This window comes from Pseudophryne corroboree, chromosome 9, assembly GCF_028390025.1.
Source record: "Pseudophryne corroboree isolate aPseCor3 chromosome 9, aPseCor3.hap2, whole genome shotgun sequence".
Taxonomy (NCBI): domain Eukaryota; kingdom Metazoa; phylum Chordata; class Amphibia; order Anura; family Myobatrachidae; genus Pseudophryne; species Pseudophryne corroboree.
Genome location: NC_086452.1, coordinates 20,344,224 through 20,365,756, shown reverse-complemented (window position 1 = coordinate 20,365,756; position 21,533 = coordinate 20,344,224). Strand labels below are relative to the sequence as shown.

Genomic DNA, 21,533 nt, shown 5'->3' with positions numbered 1-21,533 from the left:
GAATGTTGCAGACGCATAAGACGCAATACTATATGTAGGAAAGATACCGGTTCTCTGGCTACATTCAGTGAAGGTTATCAGGCTTACCAGTTGGATAACGCTTGTAGAGCCGCGTTCATATAACACGTATTTCCAATATTTTTAAGTCCCGTTAGCCCTGTTCATGAATAATACAAAGACATGGTCAATAAAAGTAAAACTTGACACGAGCCAATTAAACCTGGGTAGTTTACCATAAATACACACTTCTTTTAACTGCTCCTGTTTAATCATTTAACAAAGGGTGTCTTGAGGACAGAGTTTGTGAACCTAACAGTCCAGGGTTTAAGGATATCCATGGTTAAGCACAAATGGGTAAATCAAATTGACTGAGGAACCAATTAAGTCACCTGTGAACCAGCATGGCTATCCTTAAAACCTGGACTGCTAGGGTGACTTGAGTTTTGGAACCTCCGGTTAAAGACAAAAACATTGAAACACCATTTACAATCAACAGAACAGTGACAGCCAGTCTTAACATGATCAACTTCAAAAATGTACTGTACCATATCTGGCAATACACAGCAGGTTACTCAGCAAAAACCAATTTACATAATAAATATATTGGTTGTTTTTCACTACATTGGGGTAAATTTACTAAAGTGGGAGATTTTTTAGAACTGGTGATGTTGCCCATAGCAACCAATCAGATTATATCTATTATCTGCTAGAAGCAGCTAGATAAATGGTAAGTAGAATCTGACTGGTTGCCATGGGCAACATCACTAGTTCTAAAAATCTCCTACCTTAGTAAATTTACCCCATTGTTTACGAACAGCCTGTGGGCTTGGGGAGCAAGGTGGTAGCGTTTGCATAGGATTGCATCTGCCAACAGAGGGCTGGGAGGCCAAAAGCTTTGATCGTTTGGTGCCAATCCGCTGTCGCTACCTCATATCCCAATGTTATCCTGTGGATAACCTGTGGACCCTGCCGGAGAAATGCACTGGTCTGGCTTATTGTGCGGAGTGGTATAGACTAGAGTCTATTAGAGATAAAATATATTTTTATCTTGCATTCATTTATCTGGGAAAAAGCTGACAAAAATTAACTTTACTTTTTTTTTTTTTTTTTTTTAATCTGGGAGGGACCTGTGGGAGTTATTGGCCATCAATTTGTCAAAACCCATCCTCCTCCATTCCCTCATTTAGAGTATAGAATGCAGGGATTAGAACCCTCAACACTCTAAATTTACCCGCAAAAAGTTCGAGCTCCTCCTCCCTCTACACCGCATCAGCAGCCTGGGAACTTTGGTTTTATGAAACGGTCGCCGGATTTTGGCGAATTAGTAAGTACAGTAGCAGTTACTGTTCGATCTGTGTCATCATAGATCTATCAGTAATGGCGCGCATGGGAACTTAATTATCCCAAGCAGGAATTATGGCCTGCCGACCTGGAGAACATACACGGTGAGGCCACTGCAATCGCTGCTGCATTGTACAAACAGCGTTAAATTTGCATTTCAAGAGAAAGAAATATTAAGTTCTATAACACACGAGATATAGGTCATTTTATATAATAATGAATAATGAAAGTGTAAATGCCTGGTGGGAGGAGCTCTCAACCATGCATATACAGCATCAATATAACCAACAGGTCTAGATAATCTGTAATACTGCAGCAATCAATGAGAAATGACTGCCACCTGGAATATTTATATAACCCAGGGGACGCAGATCTGACTGCCAGGCGCGCGCGCCGTTCTGCGCCGCTGCTGTGTCAGACACACTAGTAAAGGTTTGGCTGGCGCACACAAGGAAATAACTGAGGCCAGGGAAAGGGCAGCCAAGCACAAAAACAGCTTTTCCTGTTTCTATGTGACAGAGGGGGGAGATGCGTCAAACCTTCTAAAGACGACAAGTATAGACGTTGCCCATGGCAACCAGATTCTAGCTATCGTCTTCTAGAATGTGCTAGACAAATGACAGCTAGAATCTAATTGGCTGTCCTCTTTAAAAGGTTTGATAACTCTTTGCACAGTGGTAGTCTTGAAGGTGGGCTAGCACCTAGGGAGGGAGGGAGCGCGGCAATATAACCCCTCCCAAATGCCCAGTGGGCTATACAGTACAGCATCCCCCCTCCCAGTCTTCAGGGTTACTCTCATAGCCTGTCTGAAGACCACGCGTTCTTCTCCTCGTTCCTCACACCTGTCTCAAAGTCATTTGTACACTGTAAAATTGGGATACACAACTAATCCTATAATCAAGCGCATGACCCCTAGCTGTCGACATTCTGGTGTTGACATTATGAAAGTCGACCTTCTGAATGTCATCTATTCATAGCACACCCTTTGACCTTAGTCCATTAGAAGCTGCACACTGGGCTTGACGCAGATCTGGTCGGATGATGCTATGGACAGATACGGTAAACGCAGCAGGAAGCATCTGGAACACACTGTAAGGAGACCCCTCCTCCTTGAATTTGTGATCCAGTGCTACGTCCAACGGCGCAGCATCGAATCACCTGCGACCAATGGGATCACGCAAGCCGATGACCGCAGCTCCTACCAAGATTACAGGAAATCTCCATCTTCCAATGGAAATCCTGGCCTCTGCAATATCCCAAAACGGAGACAACACACTTCTGTTTTGGGGGAACGGCTGCCGTAATTGCCCAAAAATGGCTGCAAACTGTCAACCTAAAGCCGTAGTGCCTCTGACGACGCAGGACCCGTACTGCACAAGCACAAAGTACCAAACATCGGTACTTTGAGTCTCGTGCCACAGATCCTTCTGGATCTGAATCAGACCCACCACCTGCAACTGCAAATGCACAGGACCAGAGTTTTCGCCCGTGACTGTATGAGGATGCCTGATGCCAGGGAGAAGTTGTGACCAAACAGATCAACGGTCCTATGGTCAGCTGTTCACCAACACGTTTCACATGCTTATAATCTGCAATGGTCATATGCAAGCGCCCTATAAAACGCATCACATCCAATATAAGGAACAACCACAAGTGTGACTATGCCCTTTACATGCATTTATAGGAAAAGAACTGGACTCTTTGGAGACGTGTAAGATAATGAAGCATCCTCTACCAGGGGTTGTGGTCAGGATGGAGATAGTGGCCATTTGGTGATTTTATTTACTGTATGCTTATTGGCTAGCCTGTGCCCGGAACGCCCTGCAGATTGGTTGTATCGGTAACACATGCCTGTATGAATACTGCATTCCTATATATTATGTTTCTGCCCTATATAGAACATTGGCACCAAATTCTACTGTTACTCACACGGAAACAAAAAGAGCTGGAATGGATAATACAGGGGAAATATCTCATGTTCCGGGACATTTACACTCATACATATGAGGTTATAACCAGTCATTCAGGACCCAATGGCAGCTGCCATGCAGGCAGATTTTATACAGGCATGTGTAATTGGGTTGTGCCCCTGACTTATTGCATTTTCTCTCTGCGCAGTAAATTCACCTCTCGTTTTCAGCTCGTCCTCCTCTTCCAGTTCAATGTCTAGGTTCTCATAAACCACAGCTGGTGGAGTTTTTAAAGTCAGGTTTGAGGTCATCCTTGAATCCTGTGGAAACAATCACACAAAGATATATAAACAAAGCATCAGCAATATAAATAACAAGATAATAAAATTTTATATATATATATATATATATATATATAGATAGATAGATAGATAGATAGATAGATAGATAGATAGATAGATAGATAGATAGATAGATAGATAGATAGATAGATAGATAGATAGATATAGAACACAAAACAAATTCTGCGGAATTCACGGCTGCTACCACAGCACAGATCCGATGGTTGGCTGCAAAAGACTAGCGACACGTCTTCTTTCCACGAAAGGAAACCCTACCCTTTATGAAAGGAGTCCTGGCTTCACAAAAGGGAAGTAGTAGTATAAGGCAGCAGTCAGACTGACAACGGAGGGTTTGACGATGAAAAGTATTTCCAAACTTTGCTCGTAGAGAGGGAGAGAATTTATGAGATATATAAGATAATTACATAATTGGGAAATTCAATTGTTTTTGGCCACCCACAGCTCCCATCTATAGTGACGGGAGCTATTTCATTGTTTGTGCTGGTAAGTGCGAATTCTGCAGGCACCGATTATTTAAGCTCACGTCCTACTTAGGTGTCGAGCAGAAGTCGGCCAAAAAGTCGGGCTTTTGGGGCCCAAACTGCGGTTTCAGCTGCGCACCTAACACTTTACACGGAGTTAGTGACTTTATGGATCTAAACCCAGAGCACCTACGCATGACAAGCGCCAATCTGCAGAACAATTGAATATCACCTAGTCGGGTGATCATTACTTACATGCACCCAAAAACAATTCAATTCCCCACAAGGAAAGACTGAGAGACTGAGGACCTCTCAAAACGTAAAGGCATTTTTAAATATCCTTCCTTTTGTTAAAGACTATTAACGGCACTCGCCCATTACAGCCATAATCTGCTTGAGTACTATTTTTTGTTGTTGTATGGAATTAAAGGAGAAGGATGGGTGCTGGGATCAACAGAAAAGCCCCCTACGGATCATATGCATGGTGGAGTTCTGCAGTCAGGTGTCCTGTAAATTCTTTCTTAATCAATTAATGGATCTCATCACCGTTTAGCCCCTACCCTGTATACCCTGTATATTGCTGGTGTAAGTAAGTATAGAAAGCACACTGCAGGTGTGTGTGGCGCTGTATACCTGCGCGGCGCTGTCCTGAGGTTTCGCGCTGGCGGACGGAGCGCTCAGCTTCCGATCCAGAAACACTTCCTTGCTGCACGTGTAGCACCAGACGCGGAGGGTGGTAAGGTTCACAGTGAGGCAGTGCTTGGTGTCCTAGACGGGCGGACGGGTAAGACATTATTATACAACTCCAATGACGGATAAAATAATCACAGTATATGATCCAGGCCAAACATCAATGAAACGGCCGACACACCTAAAGTAAAGGGTCACGTATGTATAAAATAGTATTTTAACATTCACAAAAACATCTAAATCCCATAAGAAGTTAATGTTTCATATAGTATTATATAATCTGGCTATCTGCAGTCTTCTGTAGCATGTATCTATTGTTACATTTGGGAAGCTGAAGGCAACTCAAGGATACATTTCTCACAATTGTTATCGTCTTCTAAAGAAGCGTAGAACAAACCTGGTTTTGACAAAACACCACGGATAAGCAAATAAAAAAACAATCACATGAAACAGCCTTCATGATATCTGCTAAAACCACCTGTGGGTTTCATAGAAGGATAATTCCACCCAAAATAGACAGTTACGTTTTGGGGGCAATATCCTGAAGCCCACTACCTACTTTATAGCGATATAACTTTTTCTTGAGTAAATTATGAAAAATTTTTGTTCCTGGCAGAGGAGCACAAGGAAAATTATGCAACGATCGGAAATGCAAGTTAGTCCTGGAAGCGCAAGTGATAAGGGCAAGATAATGGGTGTAGTTTGAAAAGTTGACATTCAGCATGCCGACATACAGCGTATACAGTATATTTTATCCCGACCTAAAAATAACAGAAAAAACGTACGGTCAACATTCTGATGTCAACATGTAAAACGCAGACTTTTTGGTCAACTTTATGGTTGTGTTGACATTCTGACCGGATAACACTATGTTTTGTAGCATATGATGTATATATTGTGTTTATTTTTCAGTTTGTTGTTATGTCAGACAAGGACACGTATTCCCCCTCCCTTATTATAAACAGTTATAGACACAGCTAGACCCATGAGACTTTCCTGATTGCATCACCACATACAGACAGCATTGAAAACATATCAGCCTGTTTCACCACACAGGGGCTGGCGACACATTACATTATAACACAATTTGCACAGTGCAGTCTAACTGCAAAATCTCCACATTTCACTATGGTCCTAATTCAGACCTGATCGTAGCAGCAAATCTGTTAGCAGATGGGCAAAACCATGTGCACTGCAGGGGGGGGCAGATTTAACATGTGCAGAGAGAGTTAGATTTGGGTGGGTTATATTGTTTCTGTGCAGGGTAAATACTGGATGCTTTATTTTTACACTGCAATTAAGATTTCAGTTTTAACACACCCCAACCAAATCTAACTCTCTCTGCACATATTACATCTGCCCCACCTGCACTGCACATAGTATTGCCCAACTGCTAACAAATTTGCTGCTACGATCAGGTCTGAATTAGGCCCTATATCATGAAACATTAAATCTGAAATTCAAGAAGTTTTAAAAGGGAATGTCCACTGGTAAACCATATAAAATGTAGTTTGGTCACATAACGGTTGCGGAACATATTATAATCATTGCACAGTGAGCTCATACACTGCAGAACATCTGTGTAAAAGACATTACAGAAAATAACATCAGCCGCGGATGGCTTATTATATATAAAAATGGTTTGCACCCTGTACAGACCTCAACATTTGATAGTATTACAGAAATTTTAAGTTGTGACCTAGAATGAGACCTTTACACATGGCACTGTATTTGTTAACGCTCCAAGAGGATTAGTCACACAGGTCTGTATTAAAGGTTCATAGCCATTCAACCTGGATTATATTAAATGTAACCTGAGCCAATCAAAATCAACAAACCATTTTCAAAGGAACGCATTTCACCAACTCTCGAGGAACCAGCGACATTACTGAAGATGAAAGCGGACAATCAATGTTTGGTTCAGGCCAGAATTCTCCTTACTGATCACAAACATGAATACCAGATAACGGTAACAATTATAGTTCTATAGCCCACTTGCTGTGATGATAGAGAAGGGGAAACAAATCCTATGCCTTGATGTTCTCCTTGTATTTGGAACACAGAAGGTCAACACTCTGCTGATCTCAAAAGACGGTAGATAAACCAGTTATTATAAGTGAAACGTGTGCCCCGTAAAGCTCAGAACAGAGAGGTCACTGGATTCAGTTGTTGTAAAGTAAAAAAAAAAAAAAAAAATGAATAAATCTGAGTTCTACAGGGATCCGGTCTGAAGATCGACACTGTCTAGGTCGACCACTATAGGTCAACAGTCACTAGGTTGACAGGGTTGGAAGGTCAACAGGGTTTCTAGGTCAACATGTGCTAGGTCGACAGGTCAAAATGTCGACATGAGTGTTTTTTTAACAAAAAACTTTTTTTGAACTTTTTCATACTTAACGACCCACGTGGACTACGAATGGGAATAGTAACCTGGCGCAGAGAGCCATGCGAGGGGACACGGTGCACTAATTCGGATTCCCGGTCACTCTACGAAGAAAACGGCCCAAAAAAATTAAAATAAATCACGTCGACCTTTTGACCTGTCGACCTAGCACATGTCGACATAGAAACCCTGTCGACCTTCCAACCTTGTCGACCTATAGTGGTCAAATTAAACATTGTCGACCTAGACACTGTCGATCTAATGATTCACACCCGTTCTACAAACTGAATTCTACAACATGCACTGAACTCGGCACTATGCGGATGATAATAGTAATGTGGCGACATATTCCACCGCATATCAGGGCGGACGCAGGATTGGAAGTAAACTGGCCGTACGTTACTGGGAAGCAGGTACAGGAAAAAATGCTTATATGAGCAATGCGCCCGCATCTGAACTTGCGTGCATACGAAGGAACAGGCCCGTACGTTTTTAGAATGGCCTTTGCACGACAATGGCTATTTCAGTGTAGCTGCCCTGGGCATGCCATCTGCTTAGCTGGAAAGCAAACAACATAAAAGGAACCTTCAGAAGCTGGCTCAGGCTGATAACTGGCCTTGGCTGGGAGAAGCTTCCTGACAATATGCGCAGAACATTTTGGCTTCCTGACAGCAGTCGCCTCTGTGCAAACACTGAGTGTGCGAGCGAGCGAGCCGCCGGATCGTACAGAAGTGGAACCGTGGTCTCTGCCTGTTCCATACGGCAGAATGTTACAGCAGCACCTGCAGTCCCACGTAGCACAAACAGCAACAACAGAGAAATCACTTACACCCACTAAAATGTTTATTAACACTTGGGAAAGTCACTGTCGTAATATTCAACACATTATAGCTTCACCCACTGCAGATTTAGGGCCTAATTCAGACCTGATCGCAGCAGCAAATTTGTTAGCTAATGGGCAAAACCATGTGCACTGCAGGAAGGGCACATATAACGTGCAGAGAGAGTTAGATTTGGGTGGGTTATTTTGTTTCTGTGCAGGGTACATACTAGCTGCTTTATTGTTACACTGCAATTTAGATTTCAGTTTGAATACACCCCACCCAAATCTAACTGTCTCTGCACATGTTACATCTGCCCCACCTGCAGTGCACATGGTTCTGCCCAACTGCTAACAAAATTGCTGCTGCGATCAACTCGGAATTAGACCCCATGTGCACTGCAGGAGGGGCAGATATAACATGTGCAGAGAGAGTTAGATTTGGGTGGGGTGTCTTCAAACTGAAATCTAAATTGCAGTGTAACAATAAAGCTGCCAGTATTTACCCTGCACAGAAACAATATAACCCACCCAAGTCTAACTCTCTCTGCACATGTTACATCTGCCCCACCTGCACTTCACATGGTTTTGCCCATTAGCTAACAAATTCGCTGCTGCGCTCAGATCTGAATTACCCCCTTATATCCAAAGGGTCCATTTTACAAGTATAACCTCTCCTATATGAAACCATGACTTGGATACTAGTACCTTACTGAGCAGCCACGTGGTGTTTGGAGGTCAGGAGTAGGACTTCCCCGGCCTACGTCTGACCCCCCTGGTGCATCATAAGGTGTAAGTGGAGTAGTGTGAATAGCTAACCATGTTACATAATTCACAATGAAGACACCAGCCAAGAGGACATGCGGTGCGGACTGACTGCAGACAGGCCCCATGCCCTGCGCACCAAAGTGTAAATAGTACAGGTTGTACCCGTGCTGGACTCAGAGGTCTCAGGAGCCAGGTAGCCAAGGTCACTAAAATAATGAGTAAATTAGTAACAGTGTCAGGGAAGTCGAGTCTTCTAAGACAGGGGTTCTCAAACTCGGTCCTCGGGGGCACACACAGTGCATGTTTTGCAGGTCACCCAGCAGGTGCGCAGGTGTATTAATTACTCACTGACACATTTTAAAAGGTCCACAGGTGGAGCTAATTATGTCACTTGTGATTCTGTGAGGAGACCTGCAAAACATGCATTGTGTGGGGTCCTGAGGACCGAGTTTGAGAACCTGTGTTCTAAGAGTTGCTATCGTAGGACAGATTAGGAAAATAGGACCACACATTTGGTTGCTATATGGGCAACGGCCTGTTTCCTCTTTCCCACCAGATTTCAAGAATGCCCCAGAGTGCACAAAGGTTCTAAATCTCAGGCCACAGGTGGGAAGCTACAATACAATCACATAAACTGAGCAATAAACACTCCACAACTACGAGTGCGCAGATCAATGTAACCAACGCGGGCCCAGGCCAACGCCTTCCTATTACTAGGGCCCGACATTCTGGATGAAGTTCTGAAATATCAGAGTAGTGTTTATTTCTTTATACACATATTATTCAGCTCTTATTTATACATCTATACATTAGAGTAACAATATTACACTATTGGGTTATTTATTCTCATTACATACAGTGGGGTAAAAAAAAAAAAAATTTAAATCCTGTATTTTACTGATTTTTGGTAAACAGGAAAAAAACAAATAAACACATTCAAACAAACAAATAAATCCACATTAGATAATAAGTACAAGTGTATATAATAAAAGGTACATCATACAGGCAGACAAACAAAACTTATATAGACATCAAGTAACATACAAAGGGGGTAATTCCAAGTTGATTGCAGCAGGAATTTTGTCAGCAGTTGGGCAAAACCATGTGCACTGCAGGGGAGGCAGATGTAACATGTGCAGAGAGCTAGTACCCCCCCAGAGATACACCCACTCCACAGAATCAAAAGCGCGGACAGCGTCCAAGTATACAATAACTGCATCACCCACAGTGGGGTAAATTTACTAAGGTGGGAGTATTTTAGAACTGGTGATGTTGCTCATATCAACCAATCAGGTTCTACTTAACATTTATCTAGTAGCTTCTAGAAGGTAATAGATAGAATCTGATTGCCAGTTCTGTGCTTGGATACATCTGCTAACAGAAAGGATCTGCAGAGACTCACAGCTAAGCTCCTATACAGGTATTTCTTGAGGAAAAAAATAAATATATATTACAGGTTGAGTCTCCCTTATCCAAAATGCTTGGGACCAGAGGTATTTTGGATATGGGATTTTTCCGTAATTTGGAATAATTGCATACCATAATGAGATATCATGGCAATGGGACCTAAATCTAAGCACAGAATGCATTTATGTTACATATACACCCTATATACACACAGCCTGAAGGTCATTTAATACAGTATTTTTAATAACTTTGTGTATTAAACAAAGTTTGTGTACATTGAGCCATCAAAAAACAAAGGTTTCACTATCTCACTCAAAAAAGTCCGTATTTCGGAATATTTGGATATGGGATACTCAACCTGTATACAAACAAAGTGTGTGTGTGTGTGTGTGTGTGTGTGTGTGTGTGTGTGTGTGTGTGTGTGTGTGTGTGTGTGTGTGTTAGATATATATATATATATATATATATATATATATATACACATACACACACACACACACACAAGATTAGTGGCTTCTGTTTCACCGGACAATTGCACAATCATTAGTATACAGGAACTGACCTGAGAATGTGTTGTACTGTGGTCAACGTGAGACTCCCCGCACCCAATGTAGGAGCAGCCATTCTACCAAAGGAGAGAGTCATTAGACAGCAGCAACCAGAAGGATAATGCACACGAGACCGTAAGAGCTGATCTTACCTCTAAACAAGCCCAGAGGTTTGGTCCCCTGACTTTGCAGTCCCGACAGCTGCCCTGCACAGGAGAACAAGCGAACATACATAAGTGTTAGATAATAAGATGTAATACTTATTCCTGACATTGCCCCCCCCCCACCGCTGGAAGGATCCGCTGCACCCGGGGCCCCAACATAAGTGTACCTCTCGCTTAAATACTCTGCAGGCAGCCAAAGGAACCAGTGGCATCATTGAAGCACGAGGTAGAACTTGATTCATGCCTCGGAGAGGTCACTAGTACATAGTGAATTGTTCGGTTGTGTGAACAATGATCTGGCAAACAAAATGACACCCCCACTGTGAGCAAGGGGTAGGTACTGTAAACCTCCGAAGAAGACCCAACAGATCTGTTTTGCAACCATTGACCGCTATCCCCCCCCCCCCCCCCCCAAGAATCTGAGGAATGTCCGGCAGGACAATGATCAGACAACTGTCTGCACTGGGACACGATTGTCAGGATCTTACTGGTCCCAGTCAGGCAGGAAGATGGACACTTACGTGCGATTTCTGAATGAGTTCTTCTTTGGTCACTTCGCCCACGGACTCTAGATGGGAGCAGTCATTTGCCAAGGAGGACATTTTAAAGTCTACAGCCTATTTCTGCAAGAAAAGAAAAAGAAAACATTATAAGGTGCGGAACGGAGAAAATCAGTCACTTCTGAAACCGAACGCTCAACATAGTTGACGATAAAGAAGCATGGCCGCCTTAAGCTCGCGGGCATCTGCTCCGTATGCTCTTAGCCTACAAATACAGCCAGTGTTTGGCTGTGGCAGCCGCCTTCATGCTAGGATAATATATTTACCACAAAAGGCCCGCAACACCTATCACCACATAAAGCCCTCAATGGCTGCATTGACTAAATATGGACAACCAATGGACGTGCGAGTCTTCAACCAATAACTCCTCCTGTGAGCCAGGTGGGGCTCCGCAAGACTTATTGATGGCCCCAATCTTTCCCAACTATATTAATTCAGCTTTGATTTGACATATGCACAATCCATGTGGCCAAAAAATCATCACTCAAGAGTTCAAAGAGGTTGCCCCACTTCTGTAGCCCGCATCCCAAACGGAGCATAAGACTTCCATTGAATTACAGGTTGAGTATCCCATATCCATATATTCCGAAATACGGAATATTCCGAAATACGGACTTTTTTGAGTGAGAGTGAGAGAGTGAAACCTTTGTTTTTTGATGGCTCAATGTACACACACTTTGTTTAATACACAAAGTTATTAATAATATTGCATTAAATGACCTTCAGGCTGTGTGTATAAGGTGTATATGAAACATAAATGAATTGTGTGAATGTACACACACTTTGTTTAATGCACAAAGTTATAAAAAATATTGGCAAAAATGACCTTCAGGCTGTGTGTATAAGGTGTATATGTAACATAAATGTATTCTGTGCTTAGACTTAGGTCCCATCACCATGATATCTCATTATGGTATGCAATTATTCCAAAATACGGAAAAATCCTATATCCAAAATACCTCTGGTCCCAAGCATTTTGGATAAGGGATACTCAACCTGTATAAGCTATACACAGCGACAAAAGCATTAGCTCAGGGGGTGGGCCCATTACAGAGCAGACTGCTAAAAGCACCAGAGCAGAGAGCGACACCCCCATTGAGGAAAGAGGAATTGCATCGGTTATGACAGACAGGTGCAGGGTTCTAGAAAGAGGATTAAATACGTAGGGGACATATATATTTATGAAGGAGTTGTTGACAAATGAACAAACGCCTTATATATAAATACAAAGTGGATTTCCTTTATTGTGCAAATACTTCAATGCACTAAGAAAGTTCAGCAGGCTGAGGCCATATTATGCCGCAGGTCACTGTACATCAGCCCCAAGAGTTATAAAGAAACATAAAGCAATGCACTGAGAACGGCATACACAGCTCATTACTGTGGGTCTGGGACTCCAGGTCGACAACAAAAAGGTCGACACACCTTAGGTCGCCGCCAATTGGTCGACACACCTTAGGTCAACATGGACAAAAGGTCGACAGGAACAAGGTCAACATGGAAAAAGGTCGACATGAGTTTTTTATGTTTTTTTGGTGTAGTTTTCTTCGTAGAGTGACCGGGAACCCCAATTAGTGCACCGCTTCGCTCGCCATGCTTCGGGCATGGTGCCTTCGCTCCGCTCGGCACAGATTACCGTTCCAATCGTAGTCCACGTGGATCGTTAAGTATGAAAAGGTTCCAAAAAAGAAAAAAATTGTGAAAAACTCATGTCGACCTTTTTTCCATGTCGACCTTTTGTCCACGTCGACCTAAGGTGTGTCGACCAAATGGCGTCGACCTAAGGTGTGTCGACCTTTTTGTTGTCGACCTGGAGTCCGCATACCCATTACTGTAACCAGTCATGTATATAGCATGTTCCTGGGGGGCTACGTGATAAATTACTGCCAAGGCTGACCTGGAAAAAGCATTCCCTATGGGGGATTATAAGTAATACCTAAAATAGATACAGTATTGGAAAATGATTGATGTATGTAACAGAAGTATGAATGATAAGGCCGAACTCTTTACTGGTCATTAAACATTATACGATACACTTACAGTTATAAAAAAAGTTTCAATTAAATCTACGTAAATAATTCTGATAATTAGACCATAATATGCCACAGTGGTCCAGGTGATTCAACGGGGAGACAGACAGAGAGAGACAGTACGGAGAGACAGACAGAGAGACACAGTACGGAGAGACAGACAGAGAGACAGAGACACATACACAATGGAGAAGAACAAGATACGAAAGAACGCCAGTGAGCACACTCAGACGCTAGCCCAGGCACACACCGACGCTACACTAGCCCCCAGCACGCACCGACGCTACACTAGCCCCCAGCACGCACCGACGCTACACTAGCCCGCACCGACGCTACACTAGCCCCCGGCACGCACCGACGCTACACTAGCCCCCGGCACGCACCGACGCTGCACTAGCCCCCGGCACGCACCGACGCTGCACTAGCCCCCGGCACGCACCGACGCTGCACTAGCCCCCGGCACGCACCGACGCTGCACTAGCCCCCGGCACGCACCGACGCTGCACTAGCCCCCGGCACGCACCGACGCTACACTAGCCCCCGGCACGCACCGACGCTACACTAGCCCCTGGCACGCATAGACTCTAGCACCTCGCACACACAGACACTAGCACCTCGCACACACAGACACTAGCCCCTGGCACACACAGACACTAGCCCCTGGCACACACCGACATTAGGCCCTCGCACACACTGAGCCCTCGCACGGTCTCACCACACAGAAGTTAAGCTATATATTGGGCAGATGTTGGTGAATCATAAATATATGTGGATTCAGATATGGGATGCTTAATACATTAGAAAAGCGGTGCATAATCAATATAAACAATGCACCACTATAATTGCTATCTAAGAGATAGATAGATAGATAGATAGATAGATAGATAGATAGATAGATAGATAGATATTGCCATCCGATACTTTATATAGGTATTAAAATGACAATGCACCCAGTATCAGACCAGCACAATAAACATAACTATGTATGTATGTATGTATGTGTATATATATATATATATATATATATATATATATATATATTATATACACACACACATACATACATACATACATACATACATACATACATACATCTTTTTCCCATATGAATGTTAACATGTGGCATTGAAGACCCATACAACGGTGTTAGAACAATACATCCAGCAGTGCGGTTATATGTATGCTTGGTTATACTTCAGTTTCTATGACAACTATCACCCATAGTCTATTGCAGTAGTGCTTTAGATCAATGTTTTTTAACTTTATAAATTATAAAGCGCAACTGTACACAATAGTGTGGAACGCAGCATCACAACTGACAACGGGATAACGCCTCCAATTATGGAGAGTAACAGGTTATTCTTAAAATAAGCCGCCCCTATTACTAGGAATGTTGGAGCGCTGACTTTTGCGTTTTCGTGGAACGCAGCGCCACTTCCGGTATAAACAAGTACTACTAGGATGATGCGCACTGATGGGCTTTGCCCAGATCACATGATCGGAGACGGTCACGTGATCGGAAATTCTGTGAACGGTGGAGTGCTGCCTTCCGCAGTCTAGTGGAACGCAGCGCTGTTTCCAATATACACAAACATCACAATGGCGCGCAGTGATAGGCTCTGCCTGAATCATGTGACCGGAAAGTTTATGAAACTGAACAGTTGATTTTATATTGTTTCTAAGAAGTAAAAACTCGGATTTACCCAAATCTCCTTATTGGCTATCGGACGTCACGTGTTTTGGATAGCCAATAGGAAAAATCCAGAAAATAAGAAATGTCGATAATTCTGGCGTAAAGAACCGAGTAAATCCGAACCCGCTCATCTCCAATAATATGGCTACTAGGTAAGTGAATCAATGGGATTGCCTTCTGGATAAGATAAGATATTTACTGTTTTTTTGGGAATTTTTTTTGAATTGAATTACAAGTATTTCTGGTGTCTTGACTCTCACCCTAATTAAGAGGGTTTATAAACGGACTTGGGCACTATGGGACATATGCTCCTGAGGAAGCTGGCAGCTATTAGACCGGTGAAACGCGTTGAGCTTATTACTGCTGACCACAAGCTCTCGCCTCTGTCTATCCCTGGTAACAATTGGACTCATTGAATTTCCCGGACCTTACCAGTGTAACGTCATTCGGACCCGGATCTCTCCCCTGCTGCTATTTGGAGCTCTATCTGAATGTGAGATACCCTGGGGACTGCACTTGAAAGATCGGGTAACACCAACACTACAAAATGAACTTCTGCTATAATGAAGAATGAGCCCCAGCCAGAGGTTGTGGACCATTTACAACCGAGTGAGATACAAGTGTTTTTTTTTATTTATTTTTATTGGCATCCCAGCCGGCGCCAGTATAACTTTTTATCTTTGTATTCACCTATTTAAGGGGTTTCGCCCTCCCCTGTACAGGCTGCCGCTGACAGCGCACTCATAATCCTTTTTCCTCTGTACTGACACAACATTGCCTGTTTTTCAATAAAGCAATAATTACAATTGCAGACATGCAGAGAGTACTCAGTAACCACAAGATGTGATGGCAAACAGATCACGGCCGGTTATGTCAGCGTTACTGAGCGGTCAGGAGCTGGCCTGCCCCGCTCCACACAGCATCCATTACCACTAATGACAGCTGCAAATAGCAGACACTCATCCGTGCCCGCTGTCTCTCCAGCTGTTGTACAACTACAAATGAATGCAGGCAACCACAGGCTGCTGGTACTTGTAGTTCTACAGCACCCGCATGGAAACAAGCTTCCTGAGCCCAGTCTATGTACCACAAAGCTGACAATCGGGGAACTTTGGCACACGTCGTTTCACAACAACCACAGGATGCCAATATCTGGCCTTATTTAAGCTCCAAAAGCAATATATATAAAAAAGAATTCACCATGCAGCTTTAGGGTCAGATCTAAAGTCAGCTTCCATCTTTAAAATGCTTCAAACAGTAATCTGAAAGCGCGTACGTGCCTTCTCCAGGGGTATTTGGAGGGCAGCTGAATTTTGGGCATCCCCAAGATCTCAGGACAGCAGACCAGCTTCCCGGATAGCCCCCACTTACCCAGGGAAGTGGGCAGTGGAGTATCTTTAGGACACAATTCGCAATGAATTGCAACACTGTGGGGTATATTCAATTAGGGTCCGATGCATTCCGACATGCATTTGTCAGAATGGATCCGACAACCCCTATTCAATATCATCTCAATTCGACTTTTAAAAAGTGGAATTGAGATGAGGGACTGAATAGGTCGAATCACTATTCGACCTTAAATAGTCGAAAACTGCCGTCTTTTCGACAGCCGGCAGTGTTCGACCCTATGGCTCTGCACAATGCAGTGAATCTCAGTATGTGTGGCGACAATACGATTAGCAGTGCCACAACCTTTGCACCTCTCCCTGCAGGATCTCCCTAAGGAGGAAAGAGTTTAGAGACCACCTAGAGTAAAACAGTTTCTAGACCTATAAAAGCAAACATTTAATAAGCCATTATATTGTTGTTAATTTCCAACATAAGGTTTTATGGATATCCAGGCTTGTACACAGATGGTTAAATCAAAATAACCGAGGTACTAATTAAGTCACCTGTGCTTAAGTATGGCAATCCTTAAAGCCTGGACTGTGAATACTGAGTTTTGGGAAACTCCGCTTTAGTGAATAGCGTGACTTGGGGGTAGAGGTTGGAAAACACTGATCTAGAATATATTTGGCTACAGGACAAATTTACCAAGGATGCTGAAAATGATGAATTATCTGCACCAGCAACGTAAAATCCTAAATAGTTTAACTGAGGTCCCCAGATATTTATTACATGCCTCAACCGCAAACGTCTACCATGTGCCACAGCACGTCTAAAACCGTTTACTGTGCGAATATGCCTCGCTCTGCAAATATCTACCAAGGAAACACAAATCACAATCTCTAAAAGTGCCCCCCCCCCCCCCCCTTATTAGAAAGGTTTAGCAATTACTCCAATAATGGTGCTAATTCAAGGTTGATTGAAAACGCAAAATCTTCCCCTGCACTTGTTACATCTACCCCACCTGCAGTGCACATGGTTTTGCCCATTAGAGGAAGATTTTGCTTTTGCAATCAACCTTGAATTAGGCCCAATGTGCACAGTCCACCAATAATCCCAACAATTGTCTCAAAATAAAAAATACTTGAAATGAAATGTAGCAGGCGGACGCCGTTCCCCTTTAATCCGTACAAAGTACATGTACGACAGGCTGGGGGGAGAGCTCACAACATGCTGATAATCCCACTTATAAGACTGGAAAAAATGTGAAGCATTATTCCTCCGAATGCAGCCGGTGAGTTCTGTCGGCGCCCGTTCCATGGGCCAATATGGTGCGCCAGCTATGATGTCTTGGTTATTGCCGCTTCATATCAAAATTAGATTAAACAACTAACGCAAACAGCATACAAAGAAGCATTGAAAACCCAATAGGTCTTCTTAACACAGCGCAGCGTAAAGTCCTCTGTGACGATAGCAACAGCTGCGTATGCACAGACGTTTGCACCGGCGGCTGGGAGTAGCGGGGAGAATGAGGGTGTACCTTGGTAAATACTGAGAGAAATGCAAGAATCATGGTTTGGTTAACTCTATAGCAATCAGACCTGGGACAAACACCTGGTAGGGGAAAGGCCGCCATCAGTAATGTAAACCCTGCCAGTCTGGTGCTAACAAGACATGCTGTACCTTGTAGTTCCACAATAGATGGCACCATAAACTGTCTAGGCTTCAGACAGGTGCAATCCATTCATGGAGCCATCTTGAATCCGGACTAGAATGACTTATTACCCAGGTTCCGATAATCAGTGGATCTCCTTTTGTTGTAGAATCATACGGATGGCAGGGCAGAATAATACTTGCAGCTCCACATGAATTAGAAAGTCGCAGGTTTGGCGACATCTATTTTATACAAACTACAACAAATGCCCCTCCACCTCACACATCTGTATCACATATATGCAATATTATTATTACGGGTAATTTGTTGTGGAACTACATTGTGCTCCCGGCGGATGTATACACAGAGCATGTTCAACGTATGTGTATAAAGATATGTAGTTCCATCTATGTAAAGACTACAGTTGGAGCAGAATGGTGGCACAGAGGTTAGCATTACAGCCTTGCATCACTGAGATCATGAGTTAATTTCCTGACCAATTAACTATATGTGTACAGTTTGTATGTGCTCCCCATGTTGTCGTGGAAGTTCTGGTTTCCTCCCACTCTCCAAAAACATACTGGTACGTTAATTGGATTCTGACAAAAGAAATTAGCCCTTGGGGTGAATTCTAAGTTAGGAGTAAAAAAAAACAACAACAAAAAAAAAACAAGTAACTCTGCACTCAGAACACACTATACTACATTGCAATTGGTGCAAAAACATGTATTACTAGTGCGTGCAAGGTAAATACTGGCTGTTTCTGCATGCGTCTGAGCTGGGACACGCCCTTCCCAAACCCAAATCTCTGCACGTTTCACCTGTCTCCACCTGCAGCGCTACATGGTTTTACCAAGGGACAAAGTTTCTTGCTTTGTTCCCATTCCCCTAGTGCATGGGTCTGCAACATGTGGATCTCCAGCTACTGTGGAACTACACATCCCAGCATGCTCTGCCTCAGTTTTGGCATGCCTTAAATGCAAAACTGTGGCATGCCATGCTGGGATGTGTAGTTCCACAGCAGCTGGAGAGCCGTAGGTTGCAGACCCATGCCCTAGTGTATGTATGCATGTGCGACAGGGAATATAGATTGTAAACTCCAGGGAATATAGATTGTAAGCTCCTCTGGGGCAGGAACAAATGTGAATGAAATATTCTCTGAATAGCGCCGCGGGACATGCGTGCGCCAAATAAACAATAGTTTGTAAATAAACGATCCAGTTGGAAGTGAGCAGTTGTTCAATGGCTGCTGCCCAACATCAAACGTCTCTAGTGTGATTTAATTGGTGTACAAGTGACATTAAGGGACAAACTTCATCAGTCAATTGTATTTAATTATTAAACAACCAATATGTTTGGTGACAATAGATTTAACACAACTCAGACGCAGAAGCCAAATCCATCACTAAAGCGACTGGATTCGCGTGAAACTCTGACCCAAAGCATCATATTAAAGATGACTGAGGAGCACTTATTGTACAGGGGTAATAATTCTGCACCTCTCCTATATGGTGACGGCCATAACAAGGTCCCTCTTCTCCGTCAGACTAACACCAGAACGTGTGAGAATCAGAAACTCATTGAATTGGTGGGAATTCCAATTGTCGACAAAACTTAAGTAAACTAGCGGAATTGGCAACTAGTCGTCGAATTGAATTGACCCCCATTGTATTGCTTTATTATAGAAATAGAAATGATTAAAAAGCAAACAATTGGATTACACCATTTTTAATGTCTCCGTACAGAAATGCAGGCGCTCATTAAAAAAAAAAAGTTACAATAAATTTTTTTTATTATGCACGTGGCCAATTTTAGCCTACCGCACTACAACGGGTCATACAACATATGGGTGCTTTAAAACAATAAATATATATGTGTGTGTATACACAGACACATATAATTTATTTTTTTTTTAAACATAAACCCTTGTATATATTTGGTTATTGTAAACACTGCATTTGCATTTATGTAAAATAAAATGTATCCGCCTGGCGTTTATGGGAATCTAAGCGCACAATTAAATATACTGCTTGGAAACTGCTGACCGCAATCAGACATATGTACTCCGTCAACACGCAGCTGGCAGCTGACCTAGAATGAATTAATAATGTATAGCGAACACAGAATCATCAGAACAAGATTGTATTGACCTCTATATTGTGTAACACAGGTACTATACGAGGCCCGTCTGTAACACAACAGATCATTGCGGTGTCGCACCAAGTTCCTGCCTGCAAATATAATACCCTGGCACACTCTCAGCAATCATTCATTTATATATGATTTCTACACACATCTATCCCCTGCAACGTATTCCCAATGCTAGTCCTTGGTACTGTAACACTTTGACTTTTAATAAATATACATTATTATTTCTAGTCCCTCTCCGATACCAGCGTATGCAAATGAGCAGAAGGCGGCGGATCAGGAATGGGGGCGGTAAAAAAAAAGATAGATCACCGCCAACCCCAGGATTCCAGGCAGAGGAATATAAATACAGTTACACTGATTATTCTATGGTTGTAACAAACACTGACACAAAGCCGTAGTTAATAGTTTTATATCTGGCTATATAACATCCGTCACTGCTCATCTACGTAAACGGAAAATAATAGACGGCTGCTCCCGCCGCGACCAATTTTGAATAACAATAAATATAACTAGAGAAAATTTTATCGTCATTTGTCTTATGTAAACCAGTGGTTCTCAAACTCGGTCCTGAGGACCCCAAACAGGACAGTTCCCAGGACTCCCTGCAGAATCATACATGAAATAATTAGCTCCACCTGTAGATCGTTTCACCACTTGCCTGGTATAAACGTATGGGATACAACCGCAGCCAGGAGTGCGTTACCTGACAAGGCCATCCCCCATATGTCCGGAACGCCCCGCTGCATCTCCAGTCTGTTGTGGAGGAATTCCGTTGTGCGCAAGTGCAGAACATTTCCTCCTGCTGTTGCGGCCCCCGGGGAGTGAGGTTGCGGTCTGTGACCACAGACATCACTCCCGAAATCAGGCCCCAGAATGGCGTACGAGAGGCACACTGGGGTGATGCCCCTAAACTCAAGGTGCATACACACCTGCCGAGAAAACGAGCGATAGCGCTCATTTTCACGCTTTCTGAGCGATGTCGCTAACTTTCTCGGCAAGTGTGTATGCTGCCGCTGACGAGCGATGCGCTGCCTGGTGGGTCGTTAAAGACGCTCGCTGTCGGCCGTGCAGGCAGCTCAGTTTTAACTGTCATCCAAGAGCTGCCTGCACGGCCCCGCCGCAGTGTGACTGTGCGATATGAGAGAGAGAGAGAGAGAGAGGCAGATGTATTAAGCCTGGAGAAGTGATAAAGTAGTGATAAGTGGAAGGTGATAACGCAGCAGCCAATCAGCTCCTAACTGTCATTTTTCAAACATGTAATGATT

The 21,533-nt window shown here is 43.2% G+C and overlaps 1 protein-coding gene across 1 annotated transcript in view; it reads right to left on the bottom strand.

The window, feature by feature from the left end:
• USP33 (ubiquitin specific peptidase 33) overlaps positions 1-21,533 on the bottom strand; it is a 63,077-nt gene that overhangs the window by 27,971 nt on the left and 13,573 nt on the right. The window contains exons 2-7 of the mRNA XM_063939590.1: positions 11,376-11,477; positions 10,843-10,896; positions 10,705-10,767; positions 4,708-4,842; positions 3,469-3,571; positions 88-157 (exon numbers count right to left, since the gene is read on the bottom strand). Of these exons, the coding sequence (XP_063795660.1) occupies positions 88-157; positions 3,469-3,571; positions 4,708-4,842; positions 10,705-10,767; positions 10,843-10,896; positions 11,376-11,456 (506 nt within the window). The 5' untranslated portion in view covers positions 11,457-11,477. The remainder of the gene's footprint in view (positions 1-87; positions 158-3,468; positions 3,572-4,707; positions 4,843-10,704; positions 10,768-10,842; positions 10,897-11,375; positions 11,478-21,533) is intronic.